This window comes from Aquarana catesbeiana, linkage group LG01 (genome assembly GCF_042186555.1).
Source record: "Aquarana catesbeiana isolate 2022-GZ linkage group LG01, ASM4218655v1, whole genome shotgun sequence".
NCBI classification, from domain to species: Eukaryota; Metazoa; Chordata; class Amphibia; order Anura; family Ranidae; genus Aquarana; species Aquarana catesbeiana.
Genome location: NC_133324.1, coordinates 767,556,703 through 767,582,280, shown reverse-complemented (window position 1 = coordinate 767,582,280; position 25,578 = coordinate 767,556,703). Strand labels below are relative to the sequence as shown.

Genomic DNA, 25,578 nt, shown 5'->3' with positions numbered 1-25,578 from the left:
ATACAAACAAAAGAAATAAACATGAGAATGCCTAAACATTTGTAATTGAAACCATTTTCTGGGCGAAGTGGTGCTTTATCTAACAGAAATGCAGGGGTGCCAATATTTTTGGCCATGACTGTAAATAGTAAATCTTCAAAGTTATCATGCTTCTGCTATTAACATTTCATATAAAAATATAGAACTTAATTTAATTTATCTTTTTTTTCCCCTTAATTTGTTAGGTCCATATCAGTACTGCAGGGCTTATTGTGACCCCGCCCCCGAGCAGCCCTGTAATAAGTGGCCCTACATTTACATTTCCACCGGATGCCACCTATCAAGCTGCTTTAGGAGTAAGTAGCAGGCCTGATTTCTTTCTGTTATAGCATAATTAGTGAGTTTGGTGTTTTTATCTTCTTTTCGGGGAAACCGTCTTAATGCCTAAACTCTGTGGCAAATGATTACCACCGCATTTTTTCTGTTGTCGATAATTGATTCAAAATTCTCTTGCTCTGGAATAAAACTGTGGCAAGTCTATTTCTTAATCACTTTACTGTAGATTCTCCTTTCAAATATGCTGTTTTTTTGTTGGAAGATGTAACATACTTCACTCGGAGTAGAATAGGTAACGATAACCTTTTTTTTTTTTTTTTTTTTCTATCTGCACCAGAATAATAACTTTAATCGCTCTCTGATCTCTGAAATTTGCATTCCCAACTTCCCTCTGTTCTCTGAGAACCAGAAGCTTCTGTGGGAGGAAATCATAGTCTTCTAGGTCTAAAAGAGCTTGACAGGTTTTATGTCTTTCTGATCTTTGAGGAAAAAGCAGGCTTAAGATCTTTCTTCTCAGAAATAGAAGGTCTAACTTCATTTCTTTGTGATCCAAAGTAAATGCTAACCCTAAACGTCTTAGTGAGAAAGCATAAGGTCTCGCCTTTCACGGAGTAAGGAAGTAGGAGGCCTGGCATCTTTTAACTTTCAAGTAATACATAGTGAGCAAGTAGCTAGTATACCATTTGTGCTCTGAAATAAGTTTACTGCTGGATAGAATATCTTACAATATATACCACCCTGTATTTTAGATGTCAGTGACGGGATTGTAATCTCATATATAACTTGCAAACACACTTGTTAATTTTGTTTAAATGGACATTAGCAGTAAAACTGACACATTACATACCTTTTTCCTAAAAAGTATATATTTTCTTCTATTCCCACAAAGCACTATTAAAGTTCTTCCTACCTCTGCCACTTTATCCTGCACCTGCCTCTTTATCCTGTTCCTTTTTTGAAGCCCACTGTATTTATCGGTTTTCTTCGGTTTCTCTGAGGTTTGCAATGATTTATCAGCCTCTAGGACTAGCCTCATGGTTCCTTGATGAAGTATCCTTGGTGACTTTCTCAATCCCTGTTAAGGATAACACCCCAGCTGCTTCTCGTGCTCCTCAACCTAACCTCTTCTTTTGGCTTAATGCAATGGACACACGCTAGTGCTTACTCCAATGGCAACTCCCATGACCTTGTATTCTTCCATTTCTGCACTTTCTACAACCTCTCCAACACCCCTTTTCCTCTCTCTGATCACATCCTTATTACTTTCACACTTTTCATATCTTTAAAGTGGTTCTAAAGCCTCATGGTTTTTTACCTTAAAGTGATTGCGAACGATCACCTTGTAAAACAACCCATTCAGTTTGAAATAAAAATGAAAGGCAAAACATTTTTGTATAGCTATAAAAAAAGTATTATAAATACCTTTTTTCCCTTTTTTATAAGTAATCACATTCTCTCTGTTCTCAGCTGCATGCGAGCCAGGGGGAGTAAGAGCAGCAGCAGACTGAGCTTCCCAGTGAATGGCTGTTCATTGGGGGGGGGGGGTCAGAACAGGTCTGATAATTGGAGGGGAGTATACTGAGTTCCCAGCATAGCTAGACAGCTGACCATGCTGTGCTCTCCTGCTTAGTGTGGTCAGTTATTATTAGGAAAGAAAGGGGACTAACAAGAACACCAGGAATTTCACATAAAGGAAGCAATACAAAGAGAACAGGATACTTTCTCATACAAGTACATGGTACAGCAGGCACATATCAGGAATATGAAGTGTTGGGGTAACAAGCGCTTTAATGCATTCTGTGCATTGAGGTAAAAGACCACCTCTTCTGCCTTCTCTGAGAAGGTCGTGAGAAGTTCGCTGTATTAACGATGCAATTTTAGTGAAGTACAGCGACCTCCCCTCTGAGCTGCTCCAGCAACCATTCCAGAGAACAATAACTTTTTTTGTGTCAAGATTTGCGGGTTTTGGACTCCGATGTCTCCAACAGTTGTAGAAACAATAAACATGTGGTACTTCTGTTTGGTTTCACCTCCTCTGCACATCACTGCAGATGGGCCTAAAAAAAAAAAAAAAAAGTAGAAATACTGAATACATTGGCTCTCTGCCAATGTATGGCAACCTTTCAGCCACTAAGTCGTGCTGTGCATGTAACAAGTCTTACCATCTGCTGGGCAAATGCCAGTTACCAGTGATGCTGGGGCTGTCAGAACTTGCATCACTACTATCTTTTATTTCCCAGGAAAGCAGCCATGCCTAATGCAGACATCAAGATATTCTGGCTGTCACGTTTGCATGAGTTGCCTATGTACATATTAAAGTGGTTCTAAAGCTTAAACATTGTTTATTTTAAAGCATTCCTTGCATTAAGATAAATGTTTAGGTAATGGTATTACTCCCTCACCATCCCTTATGCTTACCTGAGTCCTTACTCTCTCTATTGCTATGCTCGTCTCCCACTTCCTGTTTTCACAGGGTTTGCACCTTTCCCTTTGCGACAAGGGAGAGAGGGGCAGGGCCTAGATGCACTGTCTTTGTACACAGTGGCTTCAGCATTGTTCCTAAAGGTGAACTTATCCTTGAATGCAATACTGTTTAATATAATAATGCAATGGCGCGGTTTCTTTAATGCAGAATTTGTACTGTAAAGGGTAAGTGCACATATAGTGCCCTTCCCCAGCATTTCTGTCAAGGCACATACTTGCCTGTCCTCGCTGATCTTCAATGTTCGTGCTGTATAGGCTCGCAATGCACGTACACAGCAAGTTTGGGCCAAGTGGGATGATTTTGGGGGAGAAGCTGTACAGCCTACACATCAAGGTCTCCGCAAAATGGGAATGATGAAGTATAAGCCCTGACAGAATAACTGAGCCCACTATGGATAAGTGCACTAAAGCTGCACTTAGCTTTAAGATACGTTTTTACGCGTGCGGCTGAATCTGTGTTAAGAGTGCTTTTCAGAGGTGTTTGACAGGTAGGTGAGGAGGTGATTTGATGGGTCCATCACACCTCTTTTATTGCACATACGTTACCATTGAAATCATTGAACTCCTAAAGACGCAACAACACACGTACCTGCATGTGTTGGCTGACGTTTTAAAGTGATACTAAAGGTTATTTATTTTTGTTTGTTTGTTTTCTAATAAAAGATGTTATAACAATATTGCACAGAATGGTCCTTTACCTCCTCCTTCCCCCAGGTGCCCCCTTAGCAAGCTGGGTGCTCAGGGGGCACCCGTGTTTGCACGTGCTTCTGAGTGTGCATCACAGGGGGCCCGTAAGCCATGCCCCTGCTCCCTCGTCATGGGAGTTTGACTGACAGCAGCAGGAACCTGTGACTCTGGCGGCAGCTGCTCATGGGGTCTCCTGTGAGACCAGGATGTGAGAGGAGGGGTGCTGCAGCCGGGAGCAGCAGGAGGAGTCAAGTAAGTGTTTAGGAAGAGGGGTGGATAGAACAGTTAATGAGGCTTTTTACCTTAATGCAGGGAATGCATTAGGGAGGAAAAAAAACATTTTAACTTTAGAACCACTGTAATGTTTTTGTTTTTTTTAATTGATTTTGATAGACACACATTTGCCTTAAAACAGAAATGTGAAGGCAGTGTTAGTTATGCATGTTTGGTTTTTGTTTTAGATTTTTAGTATTTGCTTTGGGAAGTATACAGTTACTGCTGCTAATATTCATAGCACTAAAAATGTTAACAGTAAAAGTCATCAATGAGTCATAAGGAAGTGATTTGCTAGAAGTGCATTTAGGAGACAGCGCAAAATTAATAACCAGAGAACTTGCATGCAATTATTGTATTACATAGACAGCAACTGTCAAAGCTAGCTAGAAAGAGGTAATTGAAGAGATCACAGGGCTAAGTAGTACTAAGCTGAAAGGTTGAATTTAAAAATGTAGGTAGAGCTGTAAAACACAGTCTGTTATATAGACAGAGCCTTTTGTTTCCTTTACCATGTTTATGCAATATATTCCTTGTTGTTTTTTTGCCTTTATGACAACTAGACACATTGATATACAGTGGGGACGGAAAGTGTTCAGACCCCCTTAAATTTTTCACTCTTTGTTATATTGCAGCCATTTGCTAAAATAATTTAAGTTCATTTTTTTCCTCATTAATGTACACACAGCACCCCATATTGACAGAAAAACACAGAATTGTTGACATTTTTGCAGATTGATTAAAAAAGAAAAACTGAAATATCACATGGTCCTAAGTATCAGATCCTTTGCTGTGACACTCTTATATGTAACTCAGGTGCTGTCCATTTCTTCTGATCATCCTTGAGATGGTTCTACACCTTCATTTGAGTCCAACTGTGCTTGATTATACTGATTGGACTTGATTCGGAAAGCCACACACCTGTCTATATAAGACCTTACAGCTCACAGTGCATGTCTGAGCAAATGAGAATCAGGAGGTCAAAGGAACTGCCTGAGGAGCTCAGAGACAGAATTGTGGCAAGGCACAGATCTGGCCAAGGTTACAAAAAATTTCTGCTGCACTTAAGGTTCCTAAGAGCACAGTGGCCTCCATAATCCTTAAATGGAAGACGTTTGGGACAACCAGAACCCTTCTTGGAGCTGGCCGTCTGGCCAAACTAAGCTATCGGGGGAGAAGAGCCTTGGTGAGAGAGGTAAAGAAGAACCCAAAGATCACTGTGGCTGAGCTCCAGAGATGCAGTCGGAAGATGGGAGAAAGTTGTAGAAAGTCAACCATCCCTGCAGCCCTCCACCAGTCAGGGCTTTATGGCAGAGTGGCCCGACGGAAGCCTCTCCTCAGTGCAAGACACATGAAAGCCCGCATGGAGTTTGCTAAAAAAAACACCTGAAGAACTCCAAGATGGTGAGAAATAAAATTCTTTGGTCTGATGAGACCAAGATAGAACTTTTTGGCCTTAATTCTAAGCAGTATGTGTGGAGAAAACCAGACACTGCTCATCACCTGTCCAATACAGTCCTAACAATGAAGCATGGTGGTGGCAGCATCATGCTGTGGGGGTGTTTTTTCAGCTGCAGGGACATGCCGACTGGTTGCAATCGAGGGAAAGATGAATGTGGCCAAGTATAGGGATATCCTGGACAAAAACCTTCTCCAGAGTGCTCAGGACCTCAGACTGGGCCAAGGTTTACCTTCCAACAAGACAATGACCCTAAGCACACAGCTAAAATAACAAAGGAGTGGCTTCACAACAACTCCGTGACTTTTCTTGAATGGCCCAACCAGAGCCCTGACTTAAACCCAATTAAGCATTAAACATGAACTAATTTTGGACAGCCGCACTCAAATATTAGCCACATATTAGCCAAATATTAAACCCAATTGAGCATCTCTTGAGAGACCTAAAAATGGCTGTCCACCAACGTTTACCATCCAACCTGACAGAACTGGAGAGGATCTGCAAGGAGGAATGGCAGAGGATCCCCAAATCCAGGTGTGAAAAACTTGTTGCATCTTTCCCAAAAAGACTCATGGCTGTATTAGATCAAAAGGGTGCTTCTACTAAATACTGAGCAAAGGGTCTGAATACTTAGTAGGACCATGTGATATTTCAGTTTTTCTTTTTTAATAAATCTGCAAAAATGTCAACAATTCTGTGTTTTTCTGTCAATATGGGGTGCTGTGTGTACATTAATGAGGAAAAAAACATGAACACGCCTCGGTTCGGTTCGCACCAGAACTTGCGAACAGGCAAAAAATTTGGATGAACACCATTAAAGTTTACAGGACACGAACATGAAAAATGAAAAGTGCTCATTTTAAAGGCTTATATGCAAGTTATTGTCATAAAAAGTGTTTGGGGACCTGGGTCCTGCCCCAGGGGACATGTATCAATGCAAAAAAAAAGTTTGAAAAACTGCAGTTTTTTCCGGAGCAGTGATTTTAATAATGCTTAAAGTGAAACAATAAAAATCAAATATTCCTTTAAATATCGTGCCGGGGGGGGGGGGGGGGGTCCTTAGTATGCCAGTAAAGTGGCGCAGTTTTTACATGTTTAGAACAATACCACAGCAAAATGACATTTCTTTTTTTTTTTTTAAATCAGAATTTATTGAAATAATAGTAAACATACAGTTCAACATATCAGGTTTCACATCTGATATTAGCATAGAAGGTATAACACATCATTATCACAATCCACTAGTTCAAAGCAAAGTTGCAGTATATCTCTACCTGTCCCTTCCTCCCTCCCCATTCTGCCTTTTTACTCCTGCCCCCCTCTAACTAGCTTCCAACACCATTAGGTGTAAGTAGAAGCGTACTCAGAAAACATTTGCAGTAGGGATCAAACATTTGCAGTAGGGATCACTCATTTCGTCATGAAAACAACCTGTCTAGTACCAACTCCACTAGGCTCAGGCCAGGAGTATCCAGCTATGGGGACCATAGTGTATTGAATTTTTCAGGACGACCCCAATGCTGGTAGATATATTTCTCAAACCGCAGGGTGTCCCCCATTTGAGTTATCCATTCTTTTAGAGTGGGGGGCTCTGTCCCCCTCCAGTGTCTGAGGATGAGCTTACGTGCCTGGAATAGTGCTCTGGCTATTGCTTGCTTAGGGATGTGCTCAATTGAGAGATCATCCAATATTCCCAAGATGCATGGCTTGGGGTCCATCGGCACAGCAACCTGAAATGCTTTATTAATGGTAGCAACAACCCCAGTCCAATAAAGATGTCACTTGGGGCAGCGCCACAACAGGTGGACAAGGTGGCCATGGTCTCTGGAACACCTAGTGCATTCTGGGTTTTCTATGAAACCCAGCCTGTGCAGTTTTGCAGTGGTAAAATGCATCCACTACATGATGTACAGTTGGGGGTAAGCGTTGCGCAACATTTAGAAAGCACATCTTAACCGCCTGCAGTGCCTCCTCCCACTGTTCTTCCTCAAATATGCCCACGTCTCTTTCCCATAGGGGTGTTACTCTGGCAGGGAAGCCCTCTAGATGTATAGATGAAAGCATGGCATAGCACTGAGATATGAATCCCTTGAAATGAGAGACCTCCGCCATGTAGTGGAAGATGGGGGCAGGAGATTGTATCCACAAAGTTCCCTCTGACTGGGCCCTAATCGCATGGTGTAATTGCATATATGGGAAGTACATATACTGGGGATTGTTGAATTTAGCCTGTAAGGATGCAAAGGAATTCAGTTTGCTGTCTGAAAAGATATGAGTCATAAGTGTAATACCACACTGCTTCCATCTTGGCCCACACGGCAACGATTGAAGTTCCTCATAGTGTCCATTGTCCCATATGGGGCTAAAACTCTTAAATCCATTGATGTCTTGCAGCTGCCTAGCCTTATTCTATACCTTCTGCATTAGCACATAGGTGGGAAAGAGTTTATTAGATTTAGCATAGGCCAGTGCCTCCAGTCCCATAGCCACATTGTTTACTCCCATAATGTGACGCAGCAGGGTTGTGGTTGGGTCCGCCCCCCCAGCCAGGTTTACCGACTCCGTGAGCAAAGCCCGAGCAATGTGTTGCAGCTGAGCTGCCAAGTAATCTATCCAGGGGTTGGGCATAGCCAATCCCCCTCTCAAAATGACATTTCCGAAGGAAAAAAAATAATTTAAAACTGATCGCAGCTGCAATGAATTGACGGGTCTCTGCAATATAGATGAAACTCATTAAAAAAAACAGCATGGGTCCCCCCCAGTCCATTACCAGGCCCTTTGGGTCTGGTATGAATATTAAGGGGAACCCCGAACCAAAACGTAAAAAAAAATTGCATGGGGGGTCCCCGTAAAATCCATACTAGGCCCTTCAGGTCTGGTATGGATAAGGGGAACCCTGCACCAAATTGAAAAAAAGGACGAACGGAAAAAAGGAAAAAAAAGAGCGCAACAGCTCCGCCTCCATGGAAGGCTCCCGACGAGTGATGCTTCTTCTCTGTGACAGCTGTTATATAGCTGTAGGTGGGGCCACTTGGTGATGTAAATGGGTGACCCCACCTTCCTCTGGCGTCACGAGGGGGCGGGGTCATCTGTTTACATCACCGGGTGGCTATATAACAGCTGTCACCGAGAAGAAGCGTGATAGAAGATTAATTGACAATACTGGACATTTTTGTTTTTTTATTTTTAATAAAGGACTTGTCCCAAAGTGTCTCCTGTCTTTTTTTTTTTTTTTTTTTTTTTACTGTTTTTGACACTTTTTTTTTTTTGTGAATTGGTGGGGGTACAATGTACCCCTTGCCAAGTCACAAAGGGGGGAGGCAAAGGGGGCTTCCAGATTCCGATAAGCCCCCCACCTGCAGACCCCCACAAGCACTGGGCGAGGGTTGGGGGGATGAGGCCCTTGTCCCCATCAACATGGGGATAAGGTGCTTTGGGGGTGACTCCAAAGCACCCTTCCCATGTTGAGGGCATGTGGCCTGGTATGGTTCAGGGGGATGCTCTCTCATCCCCCCTCTTTTCCTGCGGCCTGCCAGGTTGCCTGCTCAGATAAGGGTCTGGTATGGATTTTGGGGGGACCCATACGCAATTTTTTTTTTTTTGTACATTTGGTGCAGGGTTTATTGCCTCATATGTACAGAACAAATGTACATGAACTTTCACTGGGCAGATTGCTACACATTTTTTTTTTTTTTTAATTCAATTTTTTTTTTTAATAAATGCACTCTTTGAGTATTGTTATTTACTGTGCAATTTTCAGTGGATAGTTAAAGTTAGCATCTGCAGATATACAGACATTTAAGGAAACTAAATAATAATCGTTCTCTGTAGTGATAACCAAGGAGTCCACAGAAACCACTTTGTGCTAAGTCTAATGCCGTGTACACATGAGTGGAATGTCCGGCAGAAAAAGTCAGACGGGAGCTTTTCATTGTATATTCCGATCATGTGTGTGCCTCATCGGACTTTTTAAGTCGAAAATTCTGACGGATCTAGAAAGAGAACATGTTCTAAATTTTTCCGAAGGAACCAATTCCTGTTGGGAAAACCGCTTGTCTGTATGCTGTTCCGACGTACCAAAAACAACGCATGCTCTGAAGCCAGTACGAGACGGAAGCTATTGGCTACTGGCTTTTGAACTTCTTTTTTCTAGTCCTGTTCTACGTGTTGTACGTCATCTCCTTCTGCACGGTCGGAATTTTCTGTGACCGTGTGTATGGAAGACAGCTTGAGCGGAATTCCATCGGAAAAACCTTCATGCCCTGTACACACGACAGGTTTTCCCGTCAGGAATAAACTCTGAAGGTTTTTCCGACCGAATTCCGCTCAAGCTGTCTTGCATACACACGGTCACACCAAATTCCGACCATCCAGAACGAGGTGACGTACAACACGTAGGACGGGACTAGAAAATGGAAGTTCAATAGCCAGTAGCCAATAGCTTCCGTCCCGTACTTGCATGGTACGTTGGAACAGCATACAGACAAGCGGTTTTCCCGATAGGAATTGGTTCCATCGGAAAAATTTAGAACATGTTCTATTTCTAGGTCCGTCAGAATTTTCGACGTAAAAAGTCCAATGAAAAGCTCCTGGACATTCCGGACATTCCGCTCATGTGTACACGGCATCAGAGTTTATTCCAACGGGAAAACTAGTCATGTGTACAGGGCATAAGACAGTGTTCCTCAACTCCAGTCCTCAAGGTGCCCCAACAGGTCATGTTTTCAGGCTTTCCATTATTTTGCACAGGTGATTTATTCAGTTTCACTGCCTTAGTAATTACCACAGCCGTTTCAACTGAGGAAAATCCTGAAGACATGTTCTGTTGGTGCGCCTTGAGGACTGGAGTTGAGAAACACTGGTCTAGGAGATTTTTTGAGCTGTTAAGCAGTTTTCCCCTCATGGATACTGCATTGTCTGCGTTATAAGAAATACTTGATGCCTTTTCAGAACCTTTGCAATTTTGGTTTACGGGACAAACAATTGAACAGGCGTTGGTGATCATGGGGGTTAATATTAACCCCTTCACTGCCTGCCAATTTATGGGACTTTTGTACATGTGCTATTCTGGGCCTGTAAATCCCACATGACAAGAAAATAAATAGCTTGTGTGTATAGAGACACGTCAGGCAGCCAGATTTTCCCCTTGCTGTTCTGTTGAACTCCATACAACATTTTTCTTCTCTGTTAAAAATAGAAATGGGAAGAAACTCGGAAACTACGGAGGAATATGTTTGCCAGTTGGAACCTTGCAATGAAATTGAACACAGAAGACACATTTTCGTGTCTAGAAAAGCCTATGGGTGTTAAATTTGCCAAGTGGATTAGGGTACATCTAAATCCAGTCCTTATTATGACATAATGTAGATTTCTGATTTGCCTAATTAGATTTTTTTTTTCTTCCGCCCTTGTAAGTTTGTGAAGCTGTAAAGGAAAATGATGTCTTTGAGGCAGACTGCCTTTTTTGTTTCTCTTGTTTCCTCTTAAGTTTTGCTACAGAGAATCCTAAAGCACTGTGTAATGTTTTATGGATTACCGGCTAACAATTGCATCACTGCTTTTCAAAGACAACCTTATGTGCCTTTTACAGATTTTCTACCCTCAGCACTGATACATTTCAAAGGGTGGCAGTGTTAATAGACAGAGTAAAGGAAGAGAGACGGGGAGAAAGTGAGAACAATGACCCGGCACACATCAAAGGGGTTTGGTATAAAATCCTCGGTGCTGTGGTTTCATGGTTTCAGGTAGGCTGCAGCTGAATTGGAAGGCTTTCCAGAACAGTTTCAGGCTTATGACTTAACTCTTTACATAAATGGAGTGTTTATGTACTATCCACATGCTGTTTTCATTGTTTACATACTAACTGCATATATATATTTTAATGCTCGATTGACTGTTGTGTAGCTGTCGCTGTTGGTTTTTTATTTGCCAGCGGTTTGCATTGTTTGCACCGCACATTCCTCCTCCTTTCTGTAGAGAGGACACAATGCCTGTTTGAGTACTCTACCATAAAGAACTAGTAACGCAACCGATTATGTCTCAAGCTGGCCAAAAACGCAGGGATCCAATCAGTTGGCAAAGAGTCATTTGATCCCAGCTCAATCTTTCCCTTCACTTGGCGTGCACATTCACAGGGCCTATTGTGTAACTTGCCATTACAATAAAAGCATGCATAAGGAAATTTCCATTCATCTCAATTTTATCACCAATACAAAAGAAGAAAATCTGCAAAAGCTTTTCCTCATCACAATCGCCAACAAATATTTGTATTGCGCAACACTATCCGATTAGTGGAAATACTGTATGACTAGGGGGGATCCCTGGAACATTTTGCATTTTGGAGGGACTGTTATGCCCCGTACACATGATTGGATTTTCCAACAACAAATGTTGGATGTGAGCTTGTTGGCTGAAAGTCCAACCATGTGTATGCTCCATCGAACATTTGTTGATGGACTTTCCGCCAACAAATGTTGGCTAGCAGGTTCTCAAATTTTCCGCCATCAAAACTTTGTTGTCGGAATTTCCGATCGTGTGTACACAAGTTCGACGCACAAAAGTTCATGCTTGCTCGGAATCAAGCAGAAGGAGCCGCACTGGCTATTGAACTTCCTTTTTTCTCGGCTTGTCTTGCGTCTTGTACGTCACCACGTTCCCACGTTCGTAATTGTTGGCCAACATTTGTGTGACCGTGTGTATGCAAGACAAATTGGAGCCAACATCCTTTGAACAAAAATCCACGGTTTTGTTGTCGGAAAGTCCAATCGTGTGTAGGGGGCATTTGTCTTTTGGAACCGAATCCCTTTTTCCTCCTCAGATGTCTTTATTTTCTCTAGTCATCTTCCAGGACTGCATAACCTGAGAGATGATTGGTCCACCTGACAGGAAACACAATAAACATACAAGGTTAAAAGGCCCCTCCCTTCCCCCTGCACCTCAGGTCTTGATTCTGTTTCCCGGCAGCGAAACGTTTGTTGTTTTTTCTCAGACCTGAAGCTGGTAGCGGATGGTCCCCCCCCTGAGGGCTGGATGCCTGACCTCTATAATCATGTATTATTTAACTACCAAAATGTCATACTACACCATACTGGTCAGACAGGGTGTCCTCATCCCACCTCTGCAGTCCCCTTTAAGCAAATAGATGGTTGCTTAATGACCAGCAAGTGAAATGTGTAGAGGGGAGGGGAACACATCGGCCTTCTGTCCCTGTTCATTTCTCTTATGTTTGCTTGTCTTATGCAAATGCCTGGGGCAGAGACCAACGCCAGGTATTAAAAAGTCATCTCTTTGCTAGCTATGTTGTCAGATGACAGTGGGAAGAGAAAAGTACCCTGTTCAACCTCGAAGCTAGACCTATAAAGCATGTAGTAACATGGAACCAAGTAATAGTAGTAGTAGTAATGTGATTTGTCCTCTAGGGCAGCCTTTTTCAAACAGGGTGTCTTCAGGTTTCTTTAGGGGTGCTTTGGAAAAATGCCTAAATATTGCCCTTATCTGTGTACAAGTCAGCGGGTGGATGAAGCCTGCCTTTTTTAGTTAAAAAGATATAAGTTTTCATTGTGCACCATTACAGCTACCAGCATTCTAACAACCAATGACCTTATTGGTTGATAAGGAGGATTTTGGGCATCTGCACAGCCTCCTTGTTTGCCCCTCTCCTGTCCTTCTCCGTTAGCCCTGGAGTCACATTAGCTTACCGAGGAAGAAAAACAGAGGCAGAAGAGAAACACTGGAATACTATTCAGTACCAGTATTCAAAGCTGTGTTTTCTTTGGAAGTATAAGCACCTTTGCGTGAATTAAAACGATTTGTGTGTTTTTTTAACAAGAAAGTAAAACGATTCGTTTAGTTTTTCACATTTTAGAATGGGGTGCTTTAATATGCATATTTTAAAGGGTGCCTTGACTAGAAAAGATGAGAAACTCTGCCCTAGGGGACAGAACACTGAAAAAAATTGAAGTGAGAGTTATTCTTTAAAAAAAAAACTTTGGTCCCATACTGCAAAGCCTGAATAGTTTTGATTCATGTTTTTTTTTTTTTTTATTACCTTTATTACTTTTTATTGCTATGTAGGTATCAGAGATAAGGTCATTACAGTATTAAAAAAAAAAAAAAAAAAACTTTGTTCATTTTACAATCTAGGAAGAGCTGAGAGAAAAAGGTTATAATTATACACAAAGGTGAAATATGATTTTTTTTTTTTCATAATGCTACATTACATAAAATTGAACACCGTGTTTTTTTTTGTTTTTTTTTTTTTTAGGCTGAATGCTATTTATTTTGCTGCCTAAGTGCCAGTTGAGCTGGTCTTCGATAGCCTGGCTCACTCTAGAGGTGGCATCATGCCTTATGCCAGATTTTGCTGCAATTCTCTTCTTATACACAATTATGGAAATGGGTATATACATCAGTTATAGAAAGTATGCCTAAAAAACACTGTTGGAAACCAAAATGATAACATTAGATCATTCAAGTAATTGTAACACAATTATTTATCCCCAAAGTTTAATGTCATATTGTGACTACTGTAACGTTAAATGTTTCCTGGATGTATTTAACTTTTAGACTAGTGATTTTTTAAAATTTCTTCGTAGGATCTGAATCCACCTATTCTTCCTCCTCCACCACTGACTGCTGCTGTTATCGTCTCTACAACCTCTGGGGCAACATCTTCTACTGCTGGGCAGAGATTGGCTACTGGTCCTGCTGAACAAGTTGCACACCTTAGGCCATCCACCCGACCAAGCGTGTAAGTACTTATGGTAGAGCTAAAATAATGTATAAATATATTTCCATGTGCAGTTATGGGTTTTAGTTTTTAATATGTACATTTACACTCAAAGGATTTCTGACAATAACCCTTGATGACTACCCTAAAGGAGAAGGATGAGTTTGGCTTTTATCCCATATTCATACCTAGGTGGATGCAGCATCGGTCTAATGCTGCATCTGTCCCCCGGCGTCTCCATACTAAGAACCAAGCCATCGAACATCGCCGATGGCTCGGTTCTCTCAGCTCCCCGAGAGGAGAGCTGTTGACTGTCAATCAGCAGCTCTCTCCTGTTCTGCTCCTCAATGCTCACTGGAGCGCTGAGCTATGGAGGGGCGGGGAGCGGCTCTCTCTGCGACTCGCTGAGACTATCATCAGTCCAGGTACCTGGCTGATCCAGATGCATTGTCTGAAATCAGACTGTCAGTGCAATGTATGACTTTGTGTGGGTGTGTTATGAATCGATGCAACAGTAGACCTGGGCATTACACACACGCACACTTCTGTTACAAATATTTTCCAGCTTCCATATGTCTTGCAGCCCTTTATGCACGTTGGTTTGCTGACTGCACTCCTCATGCATTTACAGAATTCCAGCCTAGTGGTCCTATCAAGGCTGCATTGCTATATGAAGTACTATGAACTCCAAAAAATGGGATAGGTGACTATAACAGGTAGAAGAGGGAAGCAACAACTTTGTGTGAATGAGGCAAATTCTCACCTAAGCGTCACATTTTCAGGCATTTTCTATAGCAGAATCACCTGTTTTTGCAGCTTTTGACAACTTTTTTTTTTAACTAGGCTTTTTTGTATAGCCAATAGAAAGATAAAAACAGGGCAAGGACCTCCTGTTTGAACTGAAATTGCTCAAAAACCTGCTCATGTCATGCTTTTCAGGCATTTCCATTGAAGTCTATGGGGACAAAAACACTCAATTTTGCCTGAAAAGTAGCTTGTGTACTTTTTTAAGCAACAGACGTTTTGCTACAAGTGACAGATCGCGCAGATGTGAACAAGAGCTATTGAAAACAATAGGTTTTTACTTGTTGAGTATTTTTGAGCTTCAAGCAGCAAGCTACAAAATGCTCAAGTGTGAATGGGGTCTGAATGGAAAGATAAGTAGACCTGTGTCTGGGTTACCAGAGATTGAAGAATATATATTTGCAGGAAGATTATTGGGCTATGTTGGTATATAGCACAATTTGCCATGTTGAAAAAGTCATATTTGTGTTCTTGACATCTCCTAGATTGTAAGCTCTAATGAGCAAGGCTCTCTGATTCCTCCTGTATTGAATTGTATTGTAACTGTACTGTCTGCCCTCATGTTGTAAAGCACTGCACAAACTGTTGGCGATATATACATCCTCTATTATAATAATAATATCATCACTATTGTGTATTGGTATGGGTTTGCCAGTTGCCATGTTAGTATAAAGTCAGTTTGCAGTTTTTACCATCTGCAGAGCACAGGGAAGTCTGGCTAAGCTATACCAGCTTCATTCACATCAGTTATTGCTCCTTGGCTGATTGCTGGATCTTTCAGTGATATTTCCTCAGTCCAGATGTGCGACAAGAATTAAAGATTTCCCAATTACACGCAGAGCTCTTGATTGATCGGTCAAGTAAACATCACTTTGAAACGTGCTTCGGTGCTGAGATTTTATAAGATGCGCTAGCAAAATGGAGTACCCTTATTGGACGAAAGCCTCCCTTTCTCCATGTGTTAAGCATTACTTACTGCGGGCAGACATCAAAGTTTGCACTTGAACAGAAACATTTGGACGTACAGTACAAAACGATTACAAATGAAAATGTTCTAAGTTAAAAAGTGAGACTTATTGTGTCTGGAATTTTTAGTGCTGGACTTTGTGTTTGGTTAAGAAAGGTGCACTCTGGGACCTACACAGTATTATTCATAGCTAATAATTCCAGGTGTTTGGCATGGCGTCCATATGTCCTACACAGCGATCAGAGGCGAACCAGTGACCCATACCTGGAGATATGTAATTAACATAGAATTCATTGGTGTGCAAATTGTTTGACTTGTTCATGATTACAGACGCTAATCAACATGGGGCTGTGAATGCACAGTAAACTGCATGCTAATAGCCATCATTATATATCCCCTTGTCTATGAAAAGTTCACTGATGCTCCCAAAGGACTTAACACATTAAAATTCTCTTAAATTGTATTCGTAACAATCAACAGCCACATCAGTTTTATTTTTTCCGCACAAACAGATCATCATTTCCAGGCATCAGGAGGCATCCATTTCCCTGGAGCCCCAATTATAGTTCATTAACAGGCCTAGAAGCTTTAAATGCCGTATGTTTTGAATCAAAGCATTATTTTGTTATCTAAATGCTTCAGTTCTAAGCATAGTATATATTATAGCGTAAATGGGGGAAAAAGATCTAAAGAGGTTCTGTGAATATTTACACCTATCCCCCCCCCCCCGGAATTCTTGGCTGAAGGTGACAGCGGCTCTAACATAATGCTTTGCTCTTCAAAAAAAAATAGGTTATGGATTGGGCTCCATCACAGGATTATATTCCTACAAGTTTGAAAATCTTCCTGCCTGATAAGTGCATTTGACAACCTAAGTTGCTTGCTATTGGCACCTAGAGAATCAGAAATGGCCCCATTCTAACAAGTGATGTTCACATTTGGGAGTCATCAGGCCGTTTATGGTCAGCCTAGGGTGCAAATTTATTTAAGCTACAGAAATCAAACATGTCAGCAATATAAATAATATTTAGAATGGCTAAACTGTAAATGAATGCCTTTCAGCTCAGGTAGTGCATATATTCATGTGAGACAAGGAAGATCAATTTATTCCTGTAGGCATATTTAGACTGGCTATACACTGATAATTTTTTTGGTCAGCTTGAAGACTAAACCATATTAACAAATATAACATATTCCTCTGTTCGTGGTATGCAGCTTGTAGGAGCAATTCTGCAGTGTCTGATTGTTTGCAGACACTGCCCTGTTGACAATTTCTTGCCCAGCTCCTTCGATTTTTCAGTCCTAGAATGTGGATACCAACAGGGCCACCCACGAAGTGAATGTCATCACTTACATTAACTTCATTAGCAACCAGATGAAATTCACTTAGTGTTTGGCCAACTTTAGACTTCTAAAACATTAACACTAGTAAACTGATAAAAATGATCATACCTTTAGGCCCCATTCACACCCCAGCATTTTGTAGCTTGAAGCTCCAAAACGCTGGAGGAGAAAAAAAATCAATAGTTTTCTTTGCAGTTGGTTCACATCTCCACTACAAGTTGCCTGAAGCTCAAAAAAAATTCCGGAGCTTTTTTTGTAGATCAAAATGGGCAGATTGTTGCGTTTTTTGAAGCGTTTGGTTCCGTAGAAATGCATGGAAATGCTTGAGGATTTTAGTGCGTTTTGTCGCATGTTTTGGAGCGTTTTCTGCTCAAATGCAATCATTAAATGAAAATTCATAAAAATATAAAAAACCCAAACCCTTAACTAATAACCCCTAATCCTAAACCCTAAATTGAACCCTAACCCCTTACAAAAAAGTAAACAAATTAATAAATACTAATTAATAAAAGCGGATGAAAAAGCTGAAAAACATAGCAACAAGTGATGAAACAGAGGATATTTCTCTCTATTGGCTAATTTTAAACTGCCAAAGCTCAAAAATGTGATAAAAACACTGTACACAAATGACCAAAAAAGTGCATACAATCCCTCGAAAAAACGCGACGCTCAGGTGTGAATGCAGCCTTACAGATGTTGAGATATTTGAAATTTTGTAAAATTGTCCCAGCAGATTCAAACTATTCTATGTTTTCAGCCATTTTAAGCTGAACTCCAGGTAAGATAATTATTGCATACTTTAATTGGCCCAGCATGAACTAATGTAAGTATGCATATTTCATACCTTGGAGGCCACTGGAGAAGCTTGCAATCACTGTAGTAATTGTCGTTACTACAGTGATAGCTGCGATCTTCTGAGTCCTGTGCAAGCGTCTTCCCTTCTGCACACTAACCGCAGGACGTTGCTCACTCAGCACTGCCACCATTTATAGAATGCATTGTATTTTTACAATCAATAAAAGGCATTCTCTTATTGAAATGAGGTGGAGATCTTGAAGGAATCACCCCACTTCTACACCTCTTTTAGTAAGAATGCCTTGTATTCATTGAAAAAACTACAAGGTAAATTTGGTTTGTCATTATCCACGTTAATTTGGTATTGATTAGTGGACTTAGGTTGGACGAAGACTTTCATTACTTATCAGTTGCTACCCATGCTGCCAGAAATAAAAATGGGATTCTTTTTTACTATGTCTAACCTCCTTCCCTATGAATTAGTTCAAAAGAGCTTGCCATGGAGACTTCCTAAAGTTAATCAGGGTTATAGAATATATAAAGTTATAAACCAAAATCCAAAGCCTTGTAACCCTAGGACATATCCACTGTATATGATTTACTGAGCCTCTTGCCCACAACCCATAAAGCAATTAAGGGAGGCACCTGAGACATAGGAAGCTTTCCTTGTAGGTAAAAAGGGTAAGAGATGCTGTTTTGAATGATAAAATTGGTTTATTTGATAAAAAAAAACACGGAACCTCTGGATAACAGGATATCTCTGATACACATGTAGCGCTGGTAGATTTGCGATCTACCATATGTTAGGTAAAATTAGTAACTTTGTTCGTTAAGAAGGTTAGGTTTGCCTCTGTTCCAGCTTGGCTGACGTTGTGTGTGTTTCCATACTGACCGGTGGGTGTCGCTGGTCAGTGTTGGAGGGGCAGCGTTTCGAAGCGTATGGATGCTCTTCTGTCCCGGAGACAACTCGGTGGAGGTGGTCCTCCGAGTTGCATTCTGGGCGAGGGTATTTATGGGACAGACGCCATATTGTGAGATTCGTTTTACAGCCACCTGCTGGCCCTCCTGGCCGACAGGTATACGTTAGAGAGCAATTTCGTGGTCCTCCATTCCGGAGGCCCATGTCGCTACGGCACAGGGGTGGGCCCAGAAGCTTGTCTGGGGCCTACCGCAGCAGCCGAGGAATGGTCCTGAGCTGTCTATCCAGAGTGAAGAAGCTGGACAACTGAGGAGATCCCAGGGGAGGACCCGCCATGGAAGGATCACGCAGCATGCTGGTCTGGAGAGGGGCCTGGTAACTCGGTTGGAGGACGTATCCTAAAAGTATCTATACAGCATAGTGTTGCTGGGTTAGCTTAAAGGTTCAAGCACTGTGACTGACGTTCACTACAGAAAGACCAGTACATCCTGTGGCAGAGGATCATACACTTTTATCCCAAACAAGGTACTGGGAGCTAGGCAAGTGAGTGAGGCCTATCGAGGCGAGCAAAGAGTGTGTCCCACGAGGGGAGCGCATTCTATTGTAATATCCAAATTCTACCAGGACATTTGTCAAGAACCTTACAGGAAGATATTTGAGTTTCTTCTGCAGTTTCCCTTCTGCCTCTTTCCTGCTATTTCCTTAGTAAGTTGTTTAATAAAGCATTGAAAACGTACTCAAGTGTTGGTGCGTGTATCGTCCAGAGGTAAACTCAACGGAACCCTAGACCCGGTGTCGGTGAAACAGAGGGAAGGAGAGTGAAGGTAACAAGCCCGCTTAAACCAGCAGCTCCATCGAGAGTTAGTGCTACACACAATAATGCCGTGTACACACGGGCGGACTTTTTGACCAGACTGGTCCGACGGAACGAATCTGTCGAACAATCCGACCATGTGTGGGCTTCATCGGACCTTCCATTACTTTGTATGCTAGTCTGATGGACAAAAAAGGACGCAAGGGCAGCTATTGGCTACTGGCTATGAACTTCCTTATTCTAGTCCCTTCGTACGTCATCACATTCATACCAACGGACTTTCGTCGTGTGTGGGCAAGTCCGGTCGTCCGAATGTCCGTCGTAACTCCGTCGGACGTTTGATGCTGAAAAGTCCGCCCGTGTGTACACGGCTTTAGTAACCCTTTTAGGAAGGTAAGCAACATGGACAGAACAGACAGATGTAGCATATTAGAACATCACCCTTCTCTTTTATTCTATTCTTCCCCTTTCTTCTCCTTTTCTTGTCTTCCATTTTCCCAACCTGTCTCATGTGTTTGTGGGCTGATTAATGTATGTGTTTTTTCCGACTATACAAAACCTATGAATAGTCAATGGAAAGCGAAAACTATTACTGATGTTCAGAAAGCGCGTAAGGTCTTAACAATTTCTGATCTGGTGAATCGACTATTTTTAATGTGAACCCACTGGAAATATTATTTTCTTGTTCTTTACCTCCCTTTTATCTTCTTTACATGTATGACCAATATTAAAACATTTTCAATAAAGATTATTGGAAAAGAATACAAGGTGTTTTATGAATGGCGTCAGTGCCAAGCAAGCTACCCCCTATGGTCAGTATGCAGGGGAGAAGTTGCTCACAAAGAACCCAAAAGATCACAGCTATTACAGTAGTAACGCTGGCTACTACAGTGTCAGCTTCTACAGCGCCCCTTCAGCTTTGACATATGCATACATACAATGGTCCAAACTGGAACAATGTAAATATGCAATAAAGATCATAACTTGAGTTCCGCTTTAAGCTTGAGAAAGTTTGAGATAAGATTACTGTACAGGAATCCAGTTTGCTTTGCTTTCCAGTGCCCGACACCTGCTTCCACTCTGCATACAGTGGCTCCTGCCATCCAGCTAGAAAGAAAATAGTTTGAGGACTGCTGTACTAAAAGATATCCAAAAGTAGAAGAACATGCAGAAGAACAGTTCTGTTTTGCAAATGCCTACCCAAATAATCTATACATTTTATATAGTCAGGCAAGCTTTAGCACTACAAAGTCATTAATAAATCTACTAAAATAGGAAAACGGATTTTAACAAACTTTAGTTAACGATGAGCTCTATCCATCTGTACCCACTTTTATATATCCCTAAGCAGGGTTTTTTTTTCAGCTGGAACACGGGGGAATGTTGTTTTGGCACCTCCAGCACTGAATGTATTTAATGGCAAGGGGTGAAGGGTCTATTGATGCTAGGGGTTCTATGGTTGCTGGAGAGGATATGTTTTTCCGGGGGTTCTATTGTTACTGGGGATTGTTGCCAGGGGGGGGGGGGGGTTCTATTGTTTCTGGGGGAGGGTCTTATGTTGTTGGGAGGGGTCTATTGATGGTGGCTGCATGGAGATCTGTTGTTGTTGCTGGGGGTGGGGGAATTTTGTTGTGGGTGGTCCATTGTTGCTGGGGGAGTCTATTGTTGCTGGCTGCTGGGGAGTCTATTGATTCTGGCTGCAGGGAGATCTGTTGTTGTTGGGGGTGGAGGTATTTTGTTGCGGGTGGCCCATTGGGGGAATCTATTGTTGCTGGCTGCATGGGCTCTATGTTACTGCTTTTGTTGTTATCATTAACAAATTATATACAAATTACGTACTATCACAATTGTTACTTGGTTCTGTATTCTCTAAAAGGGGCAGTACTGGTAGGTGGGTAGGGGGTGGAACCAAGGAATGGCGCTTGGAGGTGGGTAGGGGGTGGAGACACGTGGTGACTCAGAAAGGGGGAGCTCCTGCACCTATTGTCTGAGAAAAAAATTGTCCCCCAGCTTTGGATTAAGGTTGTTTATTAAACTAAAAATCAAACCATTGATGCTGGTTCATTTTCACTGCACATATCAGACCTATGAACTTATAGTTACATTAGACAGATCATAGCTAAAAGCCATCAGGGAGTTTTGTGAGCTTATCGCTACAATGCTTATACTATTGGATGACGTACTATCAAGCATATCAAGACCATGACTTGCTGGAGTGACACACTTGGTAATGAGTCTTTTTTGTTTTTTCTTCTCAGGTATGTTGCCATATATCCTTATTTCCCACGTAAGGAGGATGAACTGGAGCTTCGGAAAGGTGAAATGTTTTTGGTATTTGAACGCTGTCAGGATGGCTGGTTTAAAGGAACTTCCATGCATACCAGTAAAATCGGCGTGTTCCCAGGGAACTATGTTGCACCAGTCACCAGGTGAGATAAAAATCTCCTACACTATACTATGGGCTTTGTTCCAGAAGAGAAATATTTGAAGAACTCTGCAACACCTCAATCTCATGTTAGCACAGTTTTTATTGTAATGCGTAGACAATACTTTCACTACATTTGCTGAGTTAAAAGAAAGGAAAGTTGGAATTTTATTATCTTTCTCTGCACTGACAACGTGTGTGTGTGTAGGAAGCCATGTTTTTTCAGAAACTTTGCAGGTGGATTTGATATTAAATAGATTTTGTTCCATATAAAGAAATAATGTTTGAAGACATGTATTTGTTGGTGAATATCAGATTATATCCCTTACGTATTTAATGTGTATGAACAACCAACACTTTTTCTGTGCTTAGTTTTGGATTGAGTAGGGAAGGCATAAAACTCATCAGTTTATTTTTTGCAGTCTGTATTCCAATAAGTAGAATTCCCCTCAATTCCTGTCCCAGAGACACAAGAGGAAATCTTTACTAAGTGAAGGTTGTCACCAAAACAAGAGGTGAGAGTAAATCTTCCTGTGTTTTGGTGATAACTGTTTAAGAGGAAATCTCCCTAACTTTGAGAGATTTTTTTTCTTTCTTCCTCTTGTATCACCAGGACAGGAAGTAAAGAAGAATCTCCCTAATAGGACAGAAACAGAAAAAAAAAATAAACTGACCAGTTTTAAGCTTTGATTTTGGCTGTACATACATTTTAGGCCCTATTTACAAATGCACATTCCCAGGAATGTGCATTGTGCTTACAGTGCCATTGATTATTAGAACTAAATTAATATAGTTCTATTGCTTTATGTGGGGACACATTTATTGATGTGAGCAGCTGCTCCTAATCCATAACATCCTTTTTGTAAAAGTGGTAGCGCATAGGACTTTACATATATAACATTAATTATTAATGGCACCCCAAACACGGCTAGAAAATGTGCATTTTGTCATGCAACAAAATGTGCCATGCTCACCACCTTAAAGGTGTGGGAAATTCTTTTGGTGTGTTGTGTGCAGGAAGCCCATTCAAGTGACTGGGCTGCCCTATGCTGTGGTGTGAAAAATGCGCCAAAAATAAAACGTGCGTTGGAGAGATGCACAGGTGTGGATGGGGGTTTTAAAATGTTTGTAAATGATTTTTTTTAATAACTAATATGTCACACTTACCTGTTCTATGCAATGGTTTTGCACAGAGCAGCCCCGATCCTATTCTTACATCACCCGCTGGTGCTCTGGGCCCTGCCCCTTGCTGAGTGCCCCCATAGCAAGCTGCTTACTATGGGGGCCCTCGTGCTTGCTCGCTCCTCACTGGCCATAATTGAAATCAGCGGGAGCCAATGGCTCTTGCAGCTGTATCTCTGCCAATCAGGAGATTTTAATCTGTTCTGTAAAATAATGTTGGGAAAATTAAAGTTGCCATGAGGCAGTTCAGGTAACAAATTGTTAATTGATCCATTGCTTTTTGTTAAGCAGCTGTTTTGTGCTTCACAGGGCTTTAACAACTGGAACACAGCCCAAGGTAGTCATGGCAACAGCAGGTGGAACCACACAGATGGTGAACATGGTAGCACCATGTTCAAGCGCAGTACCTTCCCAGAAGATACAAGGAAATGGACCAGAATTTAGCAAAACTGTTAATATAAATGGCGTCTCTACAACAGTCATTCCGGGTACCCATATCCAGACCAGCCCTCAAGCTAAGGTTCTGATGCATATGAGTGGCCAGATGACAGTAAATCAAGCCCGGAATGCTGTTCGGACAGGTAAAAATAAAAGGCAATGTCTCTAAATATTTGTCACAATAATAGAAAAGAATAATCATGTGTTATTTTAGTACTTGATAATTACATATTCCATTTAGGTCTAATTTACATGGGCACTGAGGCTCGTACAGTGTCAATAAGGTGTTCTATGCATCTGGAGCTGGCGGCCTATGCTAGTGATAGGCGGCCTATGCTCGTACAGTGTCACTAAGGTGATTTTGTGCATCTGGAGCAGGCGGCCTATGCTAGTGAATGGAGGCACAGCGCCTGTGTAGATCCATCCACACATCCACTTTTGACAGAAAGGCCCCTTTCTCACTGGTGGACTCCGCCAGCTGATCTGCCCACTCAGCAGGGAATCTCTCCGCTGGTCCCCGCTGAGCAGATGGATGACAGGTTCGTCTCTGCTCTGCTAATGCAGAACGGACACAGCCCGCTGTGCTGTTAGATGGAAACTGACCGCCTGTGCATTTCCACCCTATTGTAATCCCATCTGATCCCCCAGATGGATGGGGCATCCCTATCCATCTGTTTTTAGCGGACTGTATCGGATCAGATGTCGACTGGTTTGAGCGGACACCTGTCTGCTGACATCTGCAGCTCCATAGAGTGCAATGGATGGTCCGATCGGGTCCATCTAAAAAACTGACAGCTGGACTTGATCAGTCCGCCAGTGTGTAAGGGGCTATACACTAGTTTCAGTGAACACAGACAGTTTGCATTTTAGAGCAGTGCAGCCGCCCCTGCACACCTGTCAATCTCGGATATGTACTGTAAGTATGTCTGTAAAATTGCTGCATCTCCATTTATTAACATAGGCTGCCTGCATGCAGCTCCAGGTGGCTTCAGACACGAAAACAAAAACCTCATTCATGCTGTACAGGCTCAGTGCTTGTGTGAATGAGGCCTAAGGCTAGTCACTTTACACAAGATCCTAGCAGGTTTTCAGCAGGTTACAGTCTTATAAGCTTGCTGAACCTGCCATCGGCTTGTTTTAGGTGGCAAACACTATTCCCATTACAATCTGTTTAACATCACCAAACAGAAACAGAAGGGAGTATTTAAGGCTTAAATAAGCATTTTGAAGCTTGCTGGAAGTTCTGTAATTGCTTTAGAAAGACTGCTGTACAATAAATCCCATGTATAGAAGGTCTGACTGTAGCCCACAGTCTTCCTTACCACCACTCACCTACCAGACAGTCTTTCTACAGAATTTTCCCCAGTCTGCCAGCATATTAGGCTGTTGGGAATCTGCCCAGTATGAATAGGTTACCAGAGCAAAGTATGCTTTTTATAAAAATTAAAAAAACTGAGTTTTACTTTACTTATTAAATTATATGTTATACAATTTGATTTGCCAATAAACAGAGTGTTGCTCACAAAAAAAAATGGCTGACAATGATGTTGTATTAATGTAATGACAGATGCATAAGCAGATGTACACATAAAATTGTTAACCCTAAAAACATGCATGGTTATCTAGCAAGCACACATTCTTACACTTATTTGCACTCTATGTGTAACAACACATCGTCCTGCAAAATTTGCCTACTTGGCAGAGGCACACCCGCTGACAATAGTGACTGGAATAACAGGTGTGGTCATAGTTACACCAGACAGTATATCAAGCCATAGACATTATAGGTATAATATATTTCGCTGTGCACAGGCATTACACAAAATTCAGGTATGCAGTAGCCTTATGAGCTTTTTCTAGGTCTCAGTGGTTCGCAGGATCGCATCCTACTTGGGTCGCTCCAGCATTTAGATTTAAAGCACAAGTTGACCTTTGTAACATGTT

General features: G+C 41.7%; 1 protein-coding gene across 3 annotated transcripts in view; it reads left to right on the top strand.

Moving 5' to 3' along the window:
- Positions 1-25,578, top strand: part of SH3RF1 (SH3 domain containing ring finger 1) — a 249,840-nt gene that overhangs the window by 196,279 nt on the left and 27,983 nt on the right. For 2 of the 3 annotated variants that reach the window (XM_073606263.1, XM_073606253.1), the window contains 3 exons: positions 13,813-13,967; positions 21,848-22,018; positions 23,506-23,777. In XM_073606263.1, coding sequence (XP_073462364.1) covers positions 13,813-13,967; positions 21,848-22,018; positions 23,506-23,777 — 598 coding nt within the window. Of the gene's footprint in view, positions 1-224; positions 336-13,812; positions 13,968-21,847; positions 22,019-23,505; positions 23,778-25,578 lie in introns of all 3 variants that reach the window. The other variant, XM_073606244.1, reaches the window with a different exon arrangement.